The sequence below is a fragment of the Crocuta crocuta genome, unplaced genomic scaffold (genome assembly GCF_008692635.1).
Source record: "Crocuta crocuta isolate KB4526 unplaced genomic scaffold, BGI_CrCroc_1.0 scaffold396, whole genome shotgun sequence".
Taxonomy (NCBI): domain Eukaryota; kingdom Metazoa; phylum Chordata; class Mammalia; order Carnivora; family Hyaenidae; genus Crocuta; species Crocuta crocuta.
This window is the reverse complement of record NW_027533259.1, coordinates 4,559,264-4,580,059: the sequence shown is the minus strand read 5'-3', so window position 1 is coordinate 4,580,059 and position 20,796 is coordinate 4,559,264. Positions and strand designations below refer to the sequence as shown.

Here is a 20,796-nt window from a genome sequence, read left to right as displayed (position 1 = left end):
CAATTTAGGCTTATCAGTTTGGGTTTTTGAAATCATTGTATTTCTCCTATTTGTATTTCAGTTTTAATGCTATCTGATGTGTATGTGTCTCACACACACACACACAATCACATACATTCTTCAGTCTTCCAACCATCATCTTCCATCTCTCTTATTCCCCTTCAAATCTATTTCCACATAGCAACAAGAATGAATAACTTTCCTTAAGTAAAATCATGATTCCCCTTTGGAAAATGTTTCCCAAATCCTTGGACTTAGCTAACAAGGTCCTGTATGATTTGCTTTCTGCTTGTGTTTCCAGTTGAATCCTGTGCTTCTCTTCCTTACCTATTATAGTTCCAAGATGTTAACTCAATGTTAATTTAGCAATCCAGACATACGGTAAGCCCTGCTTGTCCTAGTGACCTGCTGTTCTTTGGCTTACGCTATCTTTTCTTGGCTTTTTATAAAATAAGCACATTTTCATTCTTCTGGTCTCAATTTAAACACATACCGCCTCAGATAGAGTTTTGTTACTTCCCTGCTCGAAGTAGGCTTTCTCTATGATTATTTCTTATAACACTCTGACAGTCAGGTCCTTTATTTATCTATTTGGTTAATTTTAATATCTTCTCCTCTGGACTCTTAAGTTCCCCATATACAAGCACTTTATCTGTATTGATTATTTGCTGGGCATATATTAAATGATCACTTAATGAATCAAAATCTAGGCCTGGAAGATTATGCCAGTAACTGATTATTACATAGACCATGGGGTGGCAGTCCACATCCTGTGGGCCAGATCTATTCTAATACCTATTTTTGTACTGCCCACAAGGTAGTAATGACTTCTATATTTTAGGTACCATAAAAAAATCAAAAGGAGCATAGTATTTTGTGTCACATGAAAATCTCACAAAATTCAAATTTTTGTATCCATGAATACTATTTTATTGGTGCATAGACACACTTATTCATTTATTTGCTATCTGTGACTGCTTACACATTACAACAGCAAAACTAAGTAGTTATGACAGAGACCATATGTCTGAAAACCCTGAAACATTTACTCTTTCACTCTTTACTAACAGCAAGGAATTTGCTGACCCCTAACATAGACAAGTTTGTATTTTAGAATTGTTTTAAGATTATATTTCTTTAAATAATCTCCACATTCAATGTGGGGCGCAAACTCACAACCCTGACATCAAGAGTTGCATACACTCCCAACTGAGCCAGCCAGAATTATAACACCAAAAAACACCTGCATTGTCCTAAAACTTCTTAATAAAGATTATTTGGAAAAAAGAATGATGAGAGATCCTAAAATAGGCTACTTGAATCCTTCTTATGCTGGCTTGACTTTCAAAATAAACCTCATTTGATTGGTCTATCTTTCCTTGAAGCAAATGCAGTGGTTTTTGAGGAAAAGCAGTGGTTCTCAGATATTAATGTGCATCAGAATGAGCTGGAGTGACCAAGGCCTAGACATTCTGATTAGGAGGTAGGGAAGTGGGGACTGAGAATTTGTAGTTCCTGCAAGATCCCAAATCAAGAAAGAACAACATGGGTTTGCCTCTCCTTTACAGAATGTGGGTGCTCTTTCAGTGTGCAAGTTCATTTACTCAGTATTGACTAGGTGTCAGTGCTATTACAGATACTGGCAAAACAAAGCTAAATGATAAATAGCTTCTCTTAAGAAGCCAAAATTTAGTGTTCTGTGAACATTAAATAAATAATTACCATAAGCATAACAGCTATAACCCGAGGTATAACCAAACTCTGATAGGGACACCAATCAGTACCTAAATGTCTATGAAGACTTCTAAAAAGGAAAATGGAAATGTATAGGATTGTGTAATGTTTTAAGAAAAAATGTTTATATTGCACCTTCCTCATGCCAATTCACAGCATCTCTTAAAGGAACCCTGAGTATCAGGAGCAAACTTGGAAGTTCTGTCCAATATTTCGTATTTTAAAGAGAAAAGTGGGAAGGTCACCATGAAAAGACTTCAAGCCTACAAGCAGGTGGCTAATATTAGTTCCTACCCAAACATTATTCTGTTTTTTGTTTTCCTCCTCTGAAACCTGAGTCTCCTTTCCCCCACGTCCATCAGCTCCCATGAGACCATTACCATCATTGGACCCCTGCAGTAGGTCCCTAATTAACTTTGACTTTCCCTGTTGCTGCTTCTAGTCCATTCTACTTGCTGTGGCCTAGCAATCTATATTAAAAATAAATCTGAATGTCTGTTAAAATCCACAATGCTTCCCTTTGCTTTTTGAAAATTCATCCAATTCCTTAACAAAGCTTTTTAGGCTCCGTATGATCTCTAACCACAGGGCTCCCCTGTTGTTGGTACCAGCCACAGGGTTCCCTCTTTTAGTTCTAAGAATTATTCTTCCTTCAGCGCCAAAGATTTGCAAATTTATTTCTTCAGCCTGGAATGCTCTTCCTTCTTATACCCCTTGAGCCTTTATTTGATTCTACTTACCTTTCCAATTTCAGAATAGACTTCAGTGCCAGGGCAAAATGTCCCCTCACTGACTCCTGTCACTGTCAGGAGGAAGGAATGACCTGTCCCCATTGGTAATCAGTCTAGAAACAAAGACCATATTTCTGTAGTACCAATGGAGGAAACAGTCATCATGTTGAACATGCCATCATCTTTATCTTCAGTGCATTTTACATCATCAAAAAAAAAAAAAAGCTTTAGATTTCAAACCACATAGGCTCTGATTTGTGGAATATTAGAAGTATTTTATGACATAAATTATGTCTTGAGTCAGGTTGAAAAAGAGGGAACTTATATGGCTAACTTAGCTGAAATTTTGATATTAACTTTTATAAGCAACTTAATTGATTTTGGGAGAAAACACATGTGTGCACACACACCAACACACACAGACACATACACACGCACACACACAGATTCACCTGTAAATAACCTTCCGTATCGTTCAGCCATTTGACCTTCAGAGAAGTCCTTGGGACAATTTTTGGGAATAATGGAGAAATTTTATTTCTTATTGTTTAGAAAAGCCGCTTGCATTTTCTTAAGATCTGTACAAAGTATTTCTGATTTTAAAATATTTCTAAATATTTTTAGAAATCAGAAATATTTTGGCCTAGATGGAGAAAGAGGACTGGGTGTTCAGTCATAATTCCATTTTATTTCTTAACTGTCCTCATTTGAACTCTTCTCAGAGTTCTTAAGAATATCACTACTTAGGGGCTCCTGGGTGGCTCAGTCAGATAAGCGTCCCACTTTGGCTCAGGTCATGATCTCACGGCTCCTGGGTTCGAGCCCCACATCAGGCTTTGTACTGACTGCCAGCTCAGAGCCTGGAGCCTGTTTCAGTCTGTGACTCCCTCTCTCTCTGCCCCCCCCCCCCCGCTCACGCTGTCTCTCTCTCTCTCTCTCTCTCCTAGAAAAAAAAAAAAACACATTAGAAAAAGAAATAAAACATTAAAAAAAAAGAATACCACTACTTAATCCACCTATATGTACAAACATGGTATCTGTCCTTCTCTGCCTGACTTATTTCAGCATAACACCCTCTAGTTCCATTCATGTTGCTACAAATGGCCAGATTTCATTCTTTCTCATTGCCATGTAGTATTCCATTGTATAAATATACCACATCTTCTTGATCCATTTATCAGTTGATGGACACTTCATGTGGAGAAGGGGAAAAATAGTTGGGGAGAGGGAGGGAGGCAAACCATGAGAGACTCTTGAATGCTAGGAACAAACTGAGGGCTGATAGGGGAAGGGAGTGATGGGCGTGGGGAAGGGCACTTGTTGGGATGAGTACTGGGTGTTATATGTAAATCAACTTGACAACAAACTATTTAAGAAAAAAAAAAGAATCCCCTGGGGGAGAAAAAAAAGAATACCACTACTTGTGGGGCACCTGGGTGGTTCAGTGGGTTAAGCGTCCGACTTCGGCTCAGGTCATGATCTCACAGTTCATGGGTTCCAGCCCCACGTCGGGCTCTGTGCTGACAGCTCAGAGCCTGGAGCCTGTTTCAGATTCTGTGTCTCCCTCTCTCTCTGACCCTCTCTGCTCATGCTGTCTCTCTCTCTGTCTCAGAAACAAATAAAATATTTTTNTGCTGACAGCTAGCTCAGAGCCTGGAGCCTGTTTCAGATTCTGTGTCTCCCTCTCTCTCTGACCCTCTCTGCTCATGCTGTCTCTCTGTCTCAGAAACAAATAAAATATTTTAAAAAATTAATAAAAAAGAATACCACTACTTGACCTTTATAGCTTTTGTTTGTAATTTGTGTTTAATTATTTGATTAATGTCTCCTCATGGAAGGTAAGCTTCAAAGGGGATGTACTTGTTTTATTCACCATTGTCTTGAGATAGTCCATGCCTAGCACATAAAAGGCTCTCAGTAATATTTGCTGAGTGAATGATGAAACAATTAGATATATGATAACCTCTCCCTCTGTCCACCACTCAGCTCTCATTGGCTTGGTTAGCTGATGAAAATCTCACCCTGTGGTGATCCTTAAACCCTCTTTCTGACTGAGCCTCTTGTTGATCAAGTACCTATTACTTTCCTGGACCTTTGGATTGACTCTCATCCTCACCTTCACCCAGCCTTGTTAGTTATGGATATCATTATCTGCCACTAGTAATTGACTACTTATTAAGTCTTGTTTTTTTCAGAACTAGGCTAGGAATTAAAGCATTATGCAATCTAAACATTATCATTTTGACATATAATTAACACAAAAATGATTACTGGTATTTTTTTGCACTCTTAATCTTCAAAATTTAGTGTGGATTTTACACTATAACACATCTCAAAGCAAACCAGCCACATTTCAAGTTCGCAATGGCCAGATGTAGCAAGTGGCTGCCATATTGGATGATGTTACTTAGCATATTATCAGCTATTAGGTGATGGCAGATGACCACATATGCATGGTTTGGGGCCAGACTGTCACCTCAAGATTCATTTTAGAATTCTACAACTTCATGGGAAGTCACATCACAATCCTCTGCCTCCTCCTCCTAATTCTACTCCTCTTCATACTCCTCATTTTCTACCTTTTTTTCCCCTCTATCTCCATCTTTTTCGTCCTTTCTTTCCACTTATTTTCTGAACTTTTTTTTACTTGTATTTCTCTTTCTATTTTTTTCCCTTGTTCATTAATTCAACAATTTTTCTACAATAAACTCTTCTTTCTGGTACTTTCATAATTTGCTACAAAATGAGAAGGATGATGTGACAGGCAAAATTATAATATAAAAATTTGAGGAGTGGAAGAGGTGTACCTCAATAAAACATACATCTTTAAGAATTAATGGTCAGTTTCTGGTGTTTTAAATATGAAGCGCCAGTAATTCTGATAGTTTTCTTTGTGATAAGGTTGATTTTCATAGGTTGTCTGTATATTGACTTAGACAAAAAAATCTGTGTTATTATTATACAGACAAAGACTTATGGTTAGATACCAAAGACTCCTATTTTCTATAGCCTTTTGAGTTGTTCATTGTTGTTCTGGCTGAGAAGTTTGTTCTATTTATATCTAAATTATATCTGCTAACTTTAACAATATTCTGACACTTAGGATTTATGTTTGTAAATGTCTCACACAAGATGACCACAATAAAAATGCTGACTCTTTAAAAACATCAGAAAAAATTAAAGTGTTACATGGGCTAAAATATAAAGTTGAAGTGCTTCATCTATGGGCTTCCACAAAGTAATCATAGTTCACATCCTCTGGGCATATACTTAGGGACTATTTAAATCACCAAACAGGGATGGATGCAAATGAAAGGCTTGGAACAAAAATAGAAATACTCTACAACCACAGTCACCTTCCCAAAAGGGAATGTCCAAAGGAAGAGAAAGAGAGACTAAAATGACGGCTCTCCACATTTATGTCAAGAAATCAAATGAGTCCAGGCTTTCAAGTAATTGAAACTGTCGGCTACATTTTATTATCATTCTCCGTTCGTAATTTAGGACTTCCTAATACAATGGCAAGGAAATATAACTTGTTGTCATTAAATCCCTTAAAAGTTTCCCTGCAGAATTTTGGAGATGAGTACCTCAGAACTATAACCCAATTCTATCACTTCACAAGTGAGAAAACTAAGAATCAGAAGAATTTAATACCTAATCTAAGGTCTTATAGGGGGTTAGTAGTAGGACCTAAATTAGATCCCAGACCCTCTACTGTGTGCAGATTTCTTTCCACTGTGCCAAGCTTGGAAAAATCCAGCAGACAAATTCTCCAAGTAGAAGTAAAATTCTTTCATATTATTTTTCTTTTATTAGCAACTGAGGAATAGAAATTAGATGTCTGGCTAATTTCTTTAGTCATTAACCAACAATCAAATTAAAATTAATCAGAATTTCCCTGGGTATTGTATTTGTAAGAAAGTGACAAAAGAAAGTCTTCGAGGTCTCTTAATTTCTTAGTAATCTTATAGTATCACAGTTAATAGCACTGTTGAGAAAAGGAAGTTACATGACGAGCCATAAATGTGTAAGAAAAATAATATTGTCCTTGAAAGTTTCAGTTTTCTTGCTCAATTTTTGAAAAAGTATATTTAATCAAATGACTATCTCAGGCATCCATTGAGCTTTGTACAGATGTCCATTTAAAAATTCATCAATTTTTTTTACTTCTGCTTTTTTATTAACTGAGCCATGAAGGGACTGTCTCTTAGGCACTGAGCACTGAGTGTCACTAGACACTCTAAAAACTTCAACAATTAACTGCAATTAATAACACAGTTGAAATTGAATTCCACTCAAAAAGGTAGACATGTAAAATTATTACTAACTGGAAGTATAATAAATTTTTTTTCCTCAGTGTTGTTTTCCAAAAATCTTTGTTTTGAGGTTTTGCTTAGGTTCTCCAAAAGTCATAACATTTATCAAATTTAACACACTGAGTGCCTTAACTACCCAGGAAAACACTAATTTTATTTTTTAACTTTTTAAAAACTTGACAGAGAGAGAGAGGGAGGGAGAGAGAGAGAGCTCACGTGAGTAGAGGAGAGGGACCAAGGGGGTAAGAGAGAAATCCTAAGCAGTCTGTACGTTCAGCACAGAGCCCAATGTAAGGCTCAGTGCTGCCACACAGGGATCATGACCTGAGCTGAAAGCAAGAGTCAGACGTTCAGCTGATTGACCTACCCAAGTACCCTGGAAAACACTTCTTTTGTGGTTTGATAGCATACACAGCACTTCTAAAAAATATGTTCCACCACTGAATCGACTAGTTATAGCCCAAATTTCATGATTAACCTTACAGAATAGAGTTTTAAATACTGGTAAAATGTAAGTATTATGTGGGATACAGTAAGCCCATTTTAGTTATCAGCATCTTAGTTTATTAGATAGTTTATTAGTTTATTAAAAGAGTTTATAAGAGTGGGGACGCCTGGGTGGTTGAAGCATCCGACTTCAGCTCAGGTTATGATCTCATGTCTGATGAGTTCAAGCCCCACATTGAGCTCTTCACTGACAGCATAGAGCCTACTTCAAATCCTAAGTCTCCCTTTGTCTCTGCCCCTTCCCTGCTCGTGCACTCACTCTCTCTCAAAGTAAAAAAAAAAAAAATTAATTTTAAAATTAGCCTATTAGAGTGTTAAGACCCAGTCACTTAGCAAGACCCAAGAGAAACTGGAAATGTGACACATCTACTGTATAGAGGAAAAAGAAAATTGGAATTTTTATGAACATGAAGTATGAAAGTAGGAGCCTACTGACAGCAAGGTGAGGCACTGGGTTGTAAGTACTATAGATCCCCTAAATGAGAATGTGGTACTAAAGAGTAGCACAATGAATATGAATAACAAATATGAATAACATATCTTTTTTTACATCATTACCATGACTCAACATTTTCTCTCTTTGTGAGTTGAGACTGATTGTAAAGAGGGCTTTCCAGTCTTACATTTGAACATAAGAAGAGTATCCTCATGCAAGTTCACATATACCTTATTTACATGAAACATTTATTCTTTTTTCCTTTTAACCTGCAACTTGGTAATAGTCAAACGTGGATTTTTCAAGGTAGGACAAGATAAAGTGATGATTGAGAAGCAGGATGAAAGAGCGTTGCTAGGAAGTGTGTATCTGTTTGGTGTTTAAAAATATTTTACATGTACTCCATCCACATGTGCAGGAAAGCAATTGAACAAGAGAAATATCATTGACCAAGTGTCACCTGAAATTGTTATTATGTTTTGGTGTTTATTCAGTTTTCTTAGTCATTTAAAGCAGAGATTTTCACTTTATTACATCTGAGAAAAATAAGCCAGGTGATAATATGGTAACCTTAAAATCATATTTGATAAAACAGATTGTCTAAGGCTATGCTGTCCAGTATAGTAGTCACTATTCAGATATGGCTACTGAACACTTGAAATAGGATTTGTCTAAAGCAAGAGGTGCTGTAAGTATAAACTATATACTGGGTTTTGAAGACTTAGTAAGAAAGAAAGTAAAATATTACATTCATAACTCTTTATATTGATCATATACTGAAATGATAATATTTTTGATATATTGGACAAAACAAAATTATTATTACAGTAACTTTAATCTTTCTTTTTTCTTTTTTAATAAAGTCTGGATAACTAGAAAAATTTAAATTGCATGTGTAGCTTGTATTTGTGGTTCACATTACATTTTTACTAGGCAGCACTGCTATAAGGGATTTAATATTATTTAAATATGATATGCTTGTGAATAGGGCTTGTACATTTTTTGATGTTGATAGAATAATAAATGTTCAAATGCTTTACTTTGAAAGTAGGTTTATATTTGACACTGAGCAATTGTATGTAACTTCTTTCTGTTCTCTTGAGGATTTTCTTGAATAATTTGTTTGTATGTTATTTGGCACAAGAGGGAAATATTCTGAACTCTTCTGAATAATGCCTGAAGGGAGGAGTTACTAAAAGAGAAGAGTTTCTGAGACTCCCTTTAGATAAGTGAACCACCTACCCTACCCAGTCTGTGGACAGTTACATTTAGCAAAGATTTGGCTTGTGGCTGTCCACACTGGCTCACATGAATAAATGAAAATTTGGTCAGAATGACCAGAAGGAACCTACTGGAAATTTGCAAACACATTCCAGAAAATGTTAGATTAAATCATTGGCATGATTTATGATTTCTGGAAAGCACTGATGGAAAATTGAAGACAGTAAAAATTCAGTGTTTGTCATTAGGGATTGTAAAGTAAAAAACAATGTTTATGTAATTTAAAATAAACCTAAAATTCTTAGGTGGCCTTTGTTGCAAAATAATTCAGTTTGGCATATGAAAACACAGAAACTTTCACATTGTTTGCACCACTGTGCACATTTTGATGGTCACATTTAACAGTGAATTTTCACAAAATTCAGCAATTACTGTTCACTGCAGGTATAGTGACAAAATATCATTTTGGATGTTGTTCCTATCTCTGGCACATGTGAGCATCATACTTTCCTCCACAAGAGAAAAAGACATTATCTTTTGGGGCCAGAGAGTTTTTGCATCTTTGTTTGAGGCTGCTAACTACAGATGACATGATGAGGAAATGGTACCTTTTTGTGGGAGACTAAATTTAAGTATCAGAACTGCTTACAAAAATAACTTCAAAAAACAGTTGGCAAAAAGTATTCTAAAGTGAGACTCTTAGTCTTGTTTTCTGGTAGGAAATGCAATTAAAAAAAAAAGAATATTGTCTATATTGCATTTACTTGCTGTGTTTTGTATTTACAGAATTTCTAAAAGACTAGGTGTAGCCATATGACTGTAATCCTTGCCATGACTGTCCAGTTATGATGGATTTTGATACTAATTTTAACTTATTAATATCCCTTATGTAATAAGTTAATCATGTCTTAAAATTTGAATTTAGAATCCTTTCATGATTTGTTTCTATTAATAAAAATGTAAATCTCTAATATGGATAAAAATGATTGTTTACTTATGATCTGGTAGGTTTTCTAACATAATTAATTACAAGTAGATCTGGAACTCTGAATTTGTTATTTCTGTTTAATGTCGAGTCAAATTTTGCAAGTGCCATTAAGGAGGCCACGTATCAGACTATTTGCTCTATTTGTAAAACTGTAAGACACAAATGATGAGATTCTCAACCTCTTAAATTTTGTCACACATTGTTTCCAACACAAGGACAGATTCTCAAGCTCTCCGGGGATCCCGGTGATGGGCTGTGTTGTATGCATGCCCCAGAGTCCCTGTAGGCAATCATCTCTTCTCTCCTAAACCATTATCTGAAATTGATTCTTTCTGGTTACCAAAATGGGAATAAAAGCACTGAGAATATTGGGGGGAAATGAGGGTCAAGACTTTAATCTGTGAGATACCTTGAAGACAAGAATTGTTATCTCTCTAAAACGCAGCTCCATTTGGGTGCCATGTGGAATGAACTATGACCATTTGATGTAAAACCTACACATGCTATCATTATACACCCAAAGGACAGAAACAACACAGTTGGAATCTGAGTATACTACTTAAAAAGCCAAGTGCACTACATAACAATTCACATGTTTTCATTATGAAAATTGATCTTATTTAAAGGGAAAACATGTTGGAAATAAGTAAAAGCCTTTCAAAATATTCCAGTTTAGAATATTACATTTCCTCATACATAAAATTAGTTTTTAGTATCATAGCTACTTTTTATCATAGTATCAGAACTTAAAGGCATAAAGGACATGGTAGATCTTAGAAAATACTATTTTGGTGTCTCTTTTCTTTCAATAAAAACGAGGGTACAGAAAAGAGAACAGTATATAATTCATTGAAATAGTCTTCTATTTCTTTTGACCCCTTGACTTCTCCATTAAAATCAAATTGGAAAAGACCAACAAACTCCTGGGAAGGGTCAGAGAAAAGACAAAAACATTATTTTTAAAATACTAAGACTATTTGAAAAGAAGTTTTGGTCTAATAAGAAGAGAAATAATTCCATGATAGTCCTCAAGTGTACTACATGAAAAATTATTTAGAAAGCTATTTTTTATCTCTTCTAGATGACTTAGGAATCGGTCTGCATAAAAATGGGTAATGGGAGGCATTTGGGTAGCTCAGTAGATTGAACATTCGACTCTCGATTTTGGCTCAGGTCATGAACCCAAGGTTGTGGAGTCAATTCTCTCATAGGGCTTTATGTTGAGCGTGGAGCCTGCTTAGGATTCTTTCTCTTTCTGTCACTCTGCCCTCTCCCATAGTTGTGCTCTCTCTCTTTCTAAAATAATAATTTTAAAAAATGTGTGTAAGGGATTAGATTTTCAAAGGAGTCTCTAGACAAGTTTAGTTCATAGCAATGTAATCTGTTTTAGTCCCTTTTTCTTTACAAGAAATTAGTAAAACTTCCATTGTAAATTGGCATTTATTAATTTTTTTCATTATGAAACCAGTTATTGACATTTTATAGGATACTCTTTTTATTCAGATTTCTAGAAAGCTTTCTATATTTATTGTGTCAGAAATAGGTGCATCCNGAGGACACTTATGGGGATGAGCACTGAGTGTTATGTGGAAACTAATTTGACAATAAACTATTTGTAAAAAAAAATAAAAATAAAAAAATAAATTGCATTGATCAAGATTAAAAAAAATAAATAAATAAAATAAAATAAAAAAAAAGAAATAGGTGCATCCACCCTGTTTCACTCTTTTAGAACTATAACTTTATTGGAAAAAAATCATTATTTTAAGTACTTAAAAAGCTGAAGAATAAATCAAATTCCTCAAATGTCGTTTTTACCCCAGGCATTGATTAAAAATCAGACTATGTAATCTATAGATAGTCATCATTATAATAGAAATAAGTGAGCAATTTTATATATCATTTGAGTTTTTCATCATGTTCAACAAAAGCACAATTTTATATTAAATTTACATGAAACTAATAAATACATCATCCTTTACAAGTATAGATGTATTCAGCAAGAAGTGGACCAGAGAAGCCTATACCCCATCTCATCCCCCAAAACACACATATGTGTACACACGTGCATACACACACAAGCACATTTTTGCAAGCAAGGAGAGAAAAAAAATCACCTAAACTGTCCCAGCTTTATTATTTGGTAGCAATTATCACCTTTCCCTTTTTAAAGTCATACATTTGTGCCTATTTGTTGTGGCTTTGAATGAAGTTCTCTTGCTGTTAGTGCAGGGCAGAATGCAAATTTCATCGCACATTTTACACCCCTCTTCAGAGGCAACATAATTTTTTTTTTTAGAATTTATTTTTTATTTATTTTTTATAATTTATTGTCTAGTTTGTTTCCATATAACAGCCAGTCTCATCCCAACGGGTGCCCTTCTCCATGCCCATCACCCCCCTTTCCCTTTCTCCTCCACCCCCATCAATCCTCAGTTTCTTCTCAGTATTCAAGAGTCCCTCATGGTTTGTAATCTCTCTCTCTTCCCCTCCCCCACTCATGCTCTGTTTCTTTCTGTCTCAATAATAAATTTTTAAAAACATTAAAAAAAAGAAGTTTCTTAAAGAATCCTTCATGGTTTGCCTCCCTCCCTCTCCCCAACTATTTTTTCCCCTTCTCCTCCATAGTATTTTGAAGATATGAGGTTCTTAAAACAAACAGATACAGGTTTTCCACTTGCTTCATGCACAATATTGGTAAATTGTTTAATTTCTGGGGCCTCAATTTTCTTTTAACTGTAGAGACAGAATGATTTTATATTGTTTTGTGATGAATAAATGCCCAAAGTAGCCACTATATATGGAGACCTGTTCTGATCCAGTCACATTATACATCCCTTCATTATCATTAATCCTTACTACAAAACACCAAGGAGTAAGAGTTAGTCTAGTCCCCATTTGATCCAAGAGCGCATAGGTAAAATGTCCATTACAGTATCCAGCTCAGTAAATTGCAGTGCAGTGATGATGATGGTAATAATAATTGTTATTGTAGTTGCTGTTGTGACTATAGTCATCTTGCAGCCCACTGTTCCTACTTTAACTAAAGAGATTTAAGGATGTAAGGAAGTAGCCAGTTTAGGGGACACAGGATTCAAAGACAGGTTTATTTCAGCATGATCTGTGCCATTAAACATTACACCATATTGTTACTATATTTTGAGATTTTAAATTGCTAAATGCTGGCATTTCATTCTCAATGGGACACTATTTCCATATTCTATGTAAAAAAATTTTTTTTATTTTCTTCTGAAAACATTGATATTTTATCTAAAAGGCACATTTTACCATTAACATATGGATTTCTATGAACTTCTATCAAAGCATCATTTTCAGTGACCTACCTATCTGACTACCTGGTTAATTCTTCAACTTAGTTTAGGTATTTCTGGTTGCCTTATTCTATGCATTGGATTTGTTATAATAGCATAGTCTCTGTAAATTATATTTCTCAAGTGTAGTAACTATATGGGTTATTTCTGTGCCTCTTCTAAATTGTTTTTATTATTGCTAATGAAGATAATCTTAACATTTTAACTAATGATTCATACAATTTTACATCTAAAATTTAATCTGTAGTCTTATTTTCATAAATCAAATTGTAGAAATAGAATATTACTATATAATTTATAATCACATCACATGCCAATAGGTATAATTATTTAGCAATATAAATTCAACAGGATCTGTTACTTAATATTTGTTTTTAGCCTGAGCTATGAATTTATTTCTAATTAATATAAGGTTATGCTTCTAACTCAGGGAGATTTAAACCATAAAAGACAGGTTGGAAGAAAAATAATACTGAAATGTGATCCATTTTCCTTAATACTGTATATATTTGAAGTCATTAAAGTTTTCAGAATACTACTTAAAACTATATTATTTATTGGGACATGCAGGATTATTTATTAGTGTTACTTGTGTGTATTAGATAAGCAGTTAACTATTGAGATTCCATAGAAAGCATAGCAATGTACTGAGAATGGTGCAAGCCCTTAGGGATGCTGCAATATAATAATAATTCATAGACTTCTAAGAAGTAACTAGCAGTCTTTGCTTAGAATTCAGCAATACATTTAAAGTTCTGTCATCTGAAATGCTCTAAATTAAATTAGAAAGTAACCTTTAGCAAAATGTCTATCATCCACTTTGCAGACTTCTGTATAAAAGTTTTACATGTATAAGAACCACTTTACATGATAATATTTTTCCCCTTGTATTTCTCTTACAACCATGAATATCCATGAAAATGAGCAACAACATTAGTGTTCCAGCTAGCCTTTGGAATATTCACTTAGTGCCAGCAGGAGGTTTACACTGCTGTTAAAACCATTGCAATTTTACAGCTTATGAAGCACTTCTTCATACATCCTCCATTTTCACAGCAACCCAGTGATGAGAGCAAGTATAATAGACATTGATCATTTCTGCTGACCCAGCACCCCAAGACCATACCTTCCTGGGGAGCACCCTACAATGAGATGGGTGGTAGGTGGGGCTCCACCTCCTTCTTCCCAAATCAAAGGAGAGCAGCCATTCTCCTGCCCTAATTTGTCATTTCAAGGACTCTCCTATGGCTGAGGCTTAGCCAATGAGACATCCCTGCCTGAGAGTTTGACTGGAAATGAGTGAATTCAGAGCTCCTGAGCAGAGACTGGGATTCATTGGCTCTGAAGGAGTGGCAGCTGGGGTTGTGCCCATGGCAGTGGAGCCACTGGCTTTCAGAGTTCGGGACCAATAGAGGCAACTTGGGTGTTTTGATGGAATTCCTTTGCTTCTGCCCATTTTTCCCAAGATTTTTCAGGCTCTTCCTTCAACTAAGCATCCCGTATCTTCTCAGCACATCCCTGTGATGTTAAATCTTACTAGAGTTGGTTTTTGGTTATTTGCAACACAGAACTAAGACGCAACAAGTATTTGTATTTCCAACATGTAGGTGAAGAAATTGAGCCTTAGTGAGGTTAAATAACTTCCCTGAATTGTAGTTGTATAGAAAAGCCAAGACTAGAACCCATGACTTATAGTTAAAGTTTGTTTCTTTCACAACATACTGTTTTCCAGTTGACTTCAGTGGCCTCTGCAGATAGTAAGATGTGATTCCTCCTCTGTGCCTCTTTGATTGCATGACTCAGTCCTATTTCCTGCTATAATACTTATCTGTTTGATGTCAAATGCGCCTATCTTCCACACTACACTGTTGAGCATCTGGAAGACAAGGATTGTTTTATATTAGTCATTTTCTCTCAAACATATATTGGAGTGTCTGGGTGCAGAGTCAGTACTAAATAAAAGTTTTAATGAATGAGTAGTAAATGTGTGCATAAATTATTCAATTAACTGAAAACACCAATGTGGGTTTGAAGATGATGCTAAAAGTATAACACTGATTTTATAAAACACCACTATGTTCTTTACCAATCAAAATTTTAGACTACAAATAATTTGCCTTAAATATATAAAGACGCTCACTTAGTAAGTATTTATTCCAAGCCTACTACGTGCCAGGCTGTTATTACAGAAAGAAATAAGAGTTAGTTTCCTTCTTTGAGAAGTCTCAGAGACTGATGGGAGAAACAAATATTCCATCGCTCCGATCATGGAGTTATGGGAAGAAGAACTGTAGTAATCTGAAGAATGATTAATTAGGCCTGCTGTCAGCAGCCATGGGAACCATTAAACTGGCATGGAGCTACCACTCTGGGCAGGATGCTGTGTGCATCAAGGACAACAGCCAGAGTCCTCTGAAAGCTAGAAAAAAGCACAATGTGCTTTGCTTTCCAGAATGTTATAAGATTTGCTTTTAAAAATGTCACCTATACCCTTATTCAGACATTATTTTTTAAAAGATTATCAAATTTTAAAAATAATTTAGAAGTTGCTATGTACCATATGAGACTAATACATGTAACTGTATTTTGGTTTGACAAAAGGTGAGAATGAAGATAAATCTATATCCTTATTTAAGTATTAAAGCCCAATTTAGTAAAAGCAATAAATAAAGGTATATATAAAAATGTGAAAGGATATGAAATCACATATATGTATGCATGTAAAATACATATATATGTAAGAAACAGAATACATATTTGTCAATATATACTTTCCATTTCTTATTAATTATGTATGTAGTAGGAGAAATATTTGACTCCATAATGTTCTGGTATCATTTGCAGACAATTACTACGGCACACCGAAGCCTCCAGCAGAACCAGCACCATTATTATTAAATGTGACAGACCAGATACTTCCGGGAGCCACTCCAAGTGCTGAAGGAAAACGGAAGAGGAATAAATCAGTGAGCAACATGGAGAAAGCAAGTATAGAGCCTCCTGAGGAGGAAGAGGAAGAGAGGCCTGTGGTCAATGGAAATGGAGTAGTAACACCAGGTTAGTTATTTACATATGTATACATGATATGATAGTTATCTCCAGAGCGAAGATTATGGTATCAAATGGAAAGGAAATAATTCTTGTATCCATTTTATTGTTTTAATTTGACAATTAAATCAACTAATTCATTTGAGTTACTCAGTTTTTGTTTTCACTTACACAATATTAATGGCAATATAATGAATGGTTTCTACATCTTAAAAAATGTTACAAGTCATGAATATGATTGTGGAAAGTTCTGGGGGGTTTGTTAATTAATATTAAGTAGAAATCTATCCTTAGAAATCTTACTGTACTCACAGTTCTGTAAGTAGAGGTTGTGTCATATGATTTAGTTAACAACTTCATTGAATACAGTCCTCAAAATGACCACAGCTATAGCATGTCCATATATTTCCCTCTATCCTTACTATCTATTCTGACAATGTGGAGAAGGCATCTTTATACATTGACTTTGTGAAGACACCTACCCTTGAACAAAGAAAACTTGTTATCCTTTTCATATATGATCTATCATATCACATATATAAAGAATATCAGGCAGATATAAAGTGTGTTTGTGCAAGGTATGGCTTTGCTATTTTCTTGTGCTTATTACTAACAGAAAGCTAAGTAGTTTATTTATAAAATGGATTTTTTCTTTATATTATTCATAATTAAATGTTACCAAAAGTATAGCATTCTTGTAGCCTCTAAGCTTAGAGTAATCTTCCAAAGTTTTGTTTTATTTATTTATTTTTTAATAATAGCATACCAGTAAGCATTGAAAATCTAAGAGGTGTGTTAAACCTCTTTAAAAAATGTTAACACGTGCACCTTGCATACATATTATTTATATATTTCCTACAACTACTGTACTTTGATGTCTGTATTTTTAATTATCACCGTGCTGTTTCTATAGTGACAACATAGTATTTGAATTTTCATGCTTAATTATTTTTATCAAAGTTTCATAAGCTTGTTTTTTAACTTCCTTGTTCATAATAGCTGTAAAAATGTTCTTTCTTGAACATAAGGAGATCTGTACTAATCAAGGTGTAAAACCTAAAAAAGTGGCTTCATCTTGATTACTCAGAGGAGAACCTCCTCCATTAACATAATGGTGAAAAATATGCTCTGATCCTACCAATAACTCATTCCTGGATACAAATGCTAAAAATCCCTATTGTCACATAGTGTAACTTGTTCACTATGAAATGATCAGGTAATTTTCAAACAATTAGATACCTTTTCCTTTTTAATTCTGAAATATCTTTGTCAAAATTCTCATTATGTAATAGATTTAAATTAATAGTACATAGTTTTCTGATTTGATCTTTGATATGAGAATCAAAATGATTTAGCTGAGTGGAAGCAATAATCACAGAGGAAGCAGAAGTTGGGGATCAAAGTGCAGTTATAGAGTTTCTTACTAGTTAACACCTCGTAGCTAAAAATATAGAATATTTGTCATTGGTTGGGCCTGAATCATTGGTTTCTAATTCATTTCTCCTCCGTAAAGGGCAAATCAAATGAAGCATTCTTGACCAGATTTGTAAACTCGAAATTAATTGGGGGTCATAGCGAATTTAGAAAGCACCATTCTCTTCTATTTATACCCTAAACATGAAGAATTGTTTTTTGTTTGTTTTGTTTTGTTTTTGGCTAGGCAGTCTTTAAAGACCCCCAGGAAAATGGATTGGTTTTACCTCTTCTTAACCAGTTATAACCATGTGACTGTCCTTGGACCTCTCAGCCTGACGATGGTAGAAGACAACTGCCCAGGCCAACTCTGGGATTTCTGGAGAGTCAGTATTTGTCAAAAATGCTTATAGATGCTTACAGTCGTTCTGGAAAGCCAGGCTGGGCACGTGGCTCTTATGCTATCTTTCTTTCCCTATTATGGGAGATGAAACATATGTAAATTAGACGGCTCTTGGCCTAGTGTTCAAAGATTGAGGAAACAGTCTCAAACCAGAGAATTGGTTCCTCATCCCATATTAGAAAACTTTGTTTTTCTTTGTTTCTCGAATAGAAATTTTAGGATTCACTAAAATGTATCCCTCTCATATGCATTTACTCAGCTTTTCACCTTTTGAAACTTGTCACATTTTTTTCCAGCACAGGCTCTTTATCCTTTATTTTCTTTCCATACACATTCACTACATATAAAGCACTTCAAACAATAGCGAGAAAATTGTTGCTTAAATTTTAGTTAATACTGCCTTATATTGACTAAGAACTTATAACACTAATTAATATCAAGTGTCAATTCAGAACATAAATACTATAGTTGATGAGGCACATTTGGAGAGTAAGAAAAGCTTACTGAGATAATTCTTTTCCATTACAAAAACTACTGATAATAAATAATGTAATTTTTAAAAATGTTTTATTTATTTCTGAGAGAGAGAGACAGCGTGAGCAGGGAAGGGTCAGAGAGAGAGGGAGATACAGAATCTGAAGCAGGCTCTAGGCTCCAAGTTGTCAGCACAGAGCCCGACATGGGGCTCAAACCCACAAACTGTGGGATCATGACCTGAGCCGAAGTCGGATGCTTAACTGACTGAGCCACCCAGGCGCCCCTGATAATAAATAATGTAAAATGTAACTTCTTTTGGATGCTTACCATGTGCTGGGGACTCCCTAATTTTATTCTGTGTACTAGTTCGCTTAATTCTCCAAACAGATTTTACAGATTGGGTACTATTTTACAGATTAAGACCCTGAGGTACACTACAGTTAATTTGCCGAGTAACTGGAATTTATATATAGGAATTATATATATAAATATAAGGTATATTTATATATAAATTATAAAATATATAAACAAAGATATATTATATGTGTGTATATACGTATATATTATATATATGTATATGTAAAAGAACCCATGATCTCAGCTGCTATGCTATCTTGAATCTTATAGCACCAAATAGAGGCATAAATATGTTTCTCAGCAATATATAGGCACATGACCACTATTTTACTTGTGCCTCTTTAAAAGTGGCATTATAAGTTTCTACCTACCAAAAGTTTCTTATTTCTTTCAATTTTTGAAGTCATCTACAACTGAGGTAGGTTATTTAACTCTGGGGATATAAAAAATCCTATTTCTTATAATATTCTGTATGTGTTTAAGCATCAAACCTACTAATTTTAACTCCTTATATACTTTACCAAAATGAATTATTTTGTCTATGTAAATAAAGATTTTAGAGGAATCCTTGATTTACTTCTATTACTAATTTTCTTTATTTTTTTCTCCTTTTAACTTCTACTTAGAAATAAACATTCCTCGTATTTTAAGACCATATTTATGTAAAGTTGGTGACCACCTTTAAATATATAATTTCTACATGGAGTTCTAACATTATCAATCAATATTCATATATTTTATGTGAACTATCTCATGCTAGGTTCCCTTTTTAGTCAAAATTACATCAGACAGATGGATGTAGCCCATGTCACCTAGGAAAGCTATAGAATGATCTTTCAATGTCTCAGATCAGAAATGTTTCTCTCTCTGACATATGTCACTTTGGTGATAGAAATCAATATAGTTCTATCCTTAGAAATGTAGTTCTATGCTTATTAATACTGAAAGTTACAAAAATAAAAATGAAATCAAATAAATAGTGGCAATTCTCCTTTAAGAAATGTATAACATGAGGTAGACATGTAATATGTATATTATCTCATATCCTGTAATCATAGTGTTTTTAATGAAGAATATGCTGAAATTTAGTTAAAGGTACTTAACTAAGGTAATAGCTAATTTAATAACAGAGTTGAGATCTGGACCCAGGAACACCTGAACTTATCCTCTCTCCAATCACATTTCTCTGGGCTGTTCACCATGCTGAGGACAAAATGACTCCTGACCTCCATGAGGTAGAACCATAATCTTTCAGCTCAGTGTATTTCATTACATTGTATTCTGTTATGCTTGTCCTTCACTGAATTTGTGGCTGTGGTGTTAGATCTAATGCTTGCAAGGATGATATATCTTTACATCATCTTGGAGAATCTGTCTTTAAACTGATATTTAAAATTCATATCCCTAGGAAACCTTTCTTGATATTAACCTCATCTATATTTGGACATTTTTGTCTTGTTAGAATTGACATCCAGCCACATGGCTTCAAATACTGTAGATTTACCTGCAGTCTTCACTTTTCCAGGATGTTCCAAGGCCATAGTTCTGACATTTGTCCCCTGGACTGCCCCTCCAAAGAATTTCTATGGCAACTTAAATGCAACATTCAACCTGAATTTTTCTCCCATAACAGAGACAAGCACCTCAACTCAGAAAGGCTTGATTTTTCAAATTCTTCTTTTCACCCAGATAGCTCTGGGTTCTTCAATGCTTCTTTTCCCTGGGTTTGTTATGTATTATTGGGTGTAAAATATCCTAGACCTGTAGTTTTAATCTCTTGTTTCCAAAAATCGCCATCCTAGATTACTGACGTATCACCTCACTTGTAGA

The 20,796-nt window shown here is 34.7% G+C and overlaps 1 protein-coding gene across 1 annotated transcript in view; it reads left to right on the top strand.

Moving 5' to 3' along the window:
- The window catches only part of MAGI2 (membrane associated guanylate kinase, WW and PDZ domain containing 2), a 966,486-nt gene that overhangs the window by 453,679 nt on the left and 492,011 nt on the right, over positions 1–20,796 (top strand). Inside the window, exon 5 of the mRNA XM_077746976.1 lies at positions 16,113–16,325. Coding sequence (XP_077603102.1) covers positions 16,113–16,325 — 213 coding nt within the window. The remainder of the gene's footprint in view (positions 1–16,112; positions 16,326–20,796) is intronic.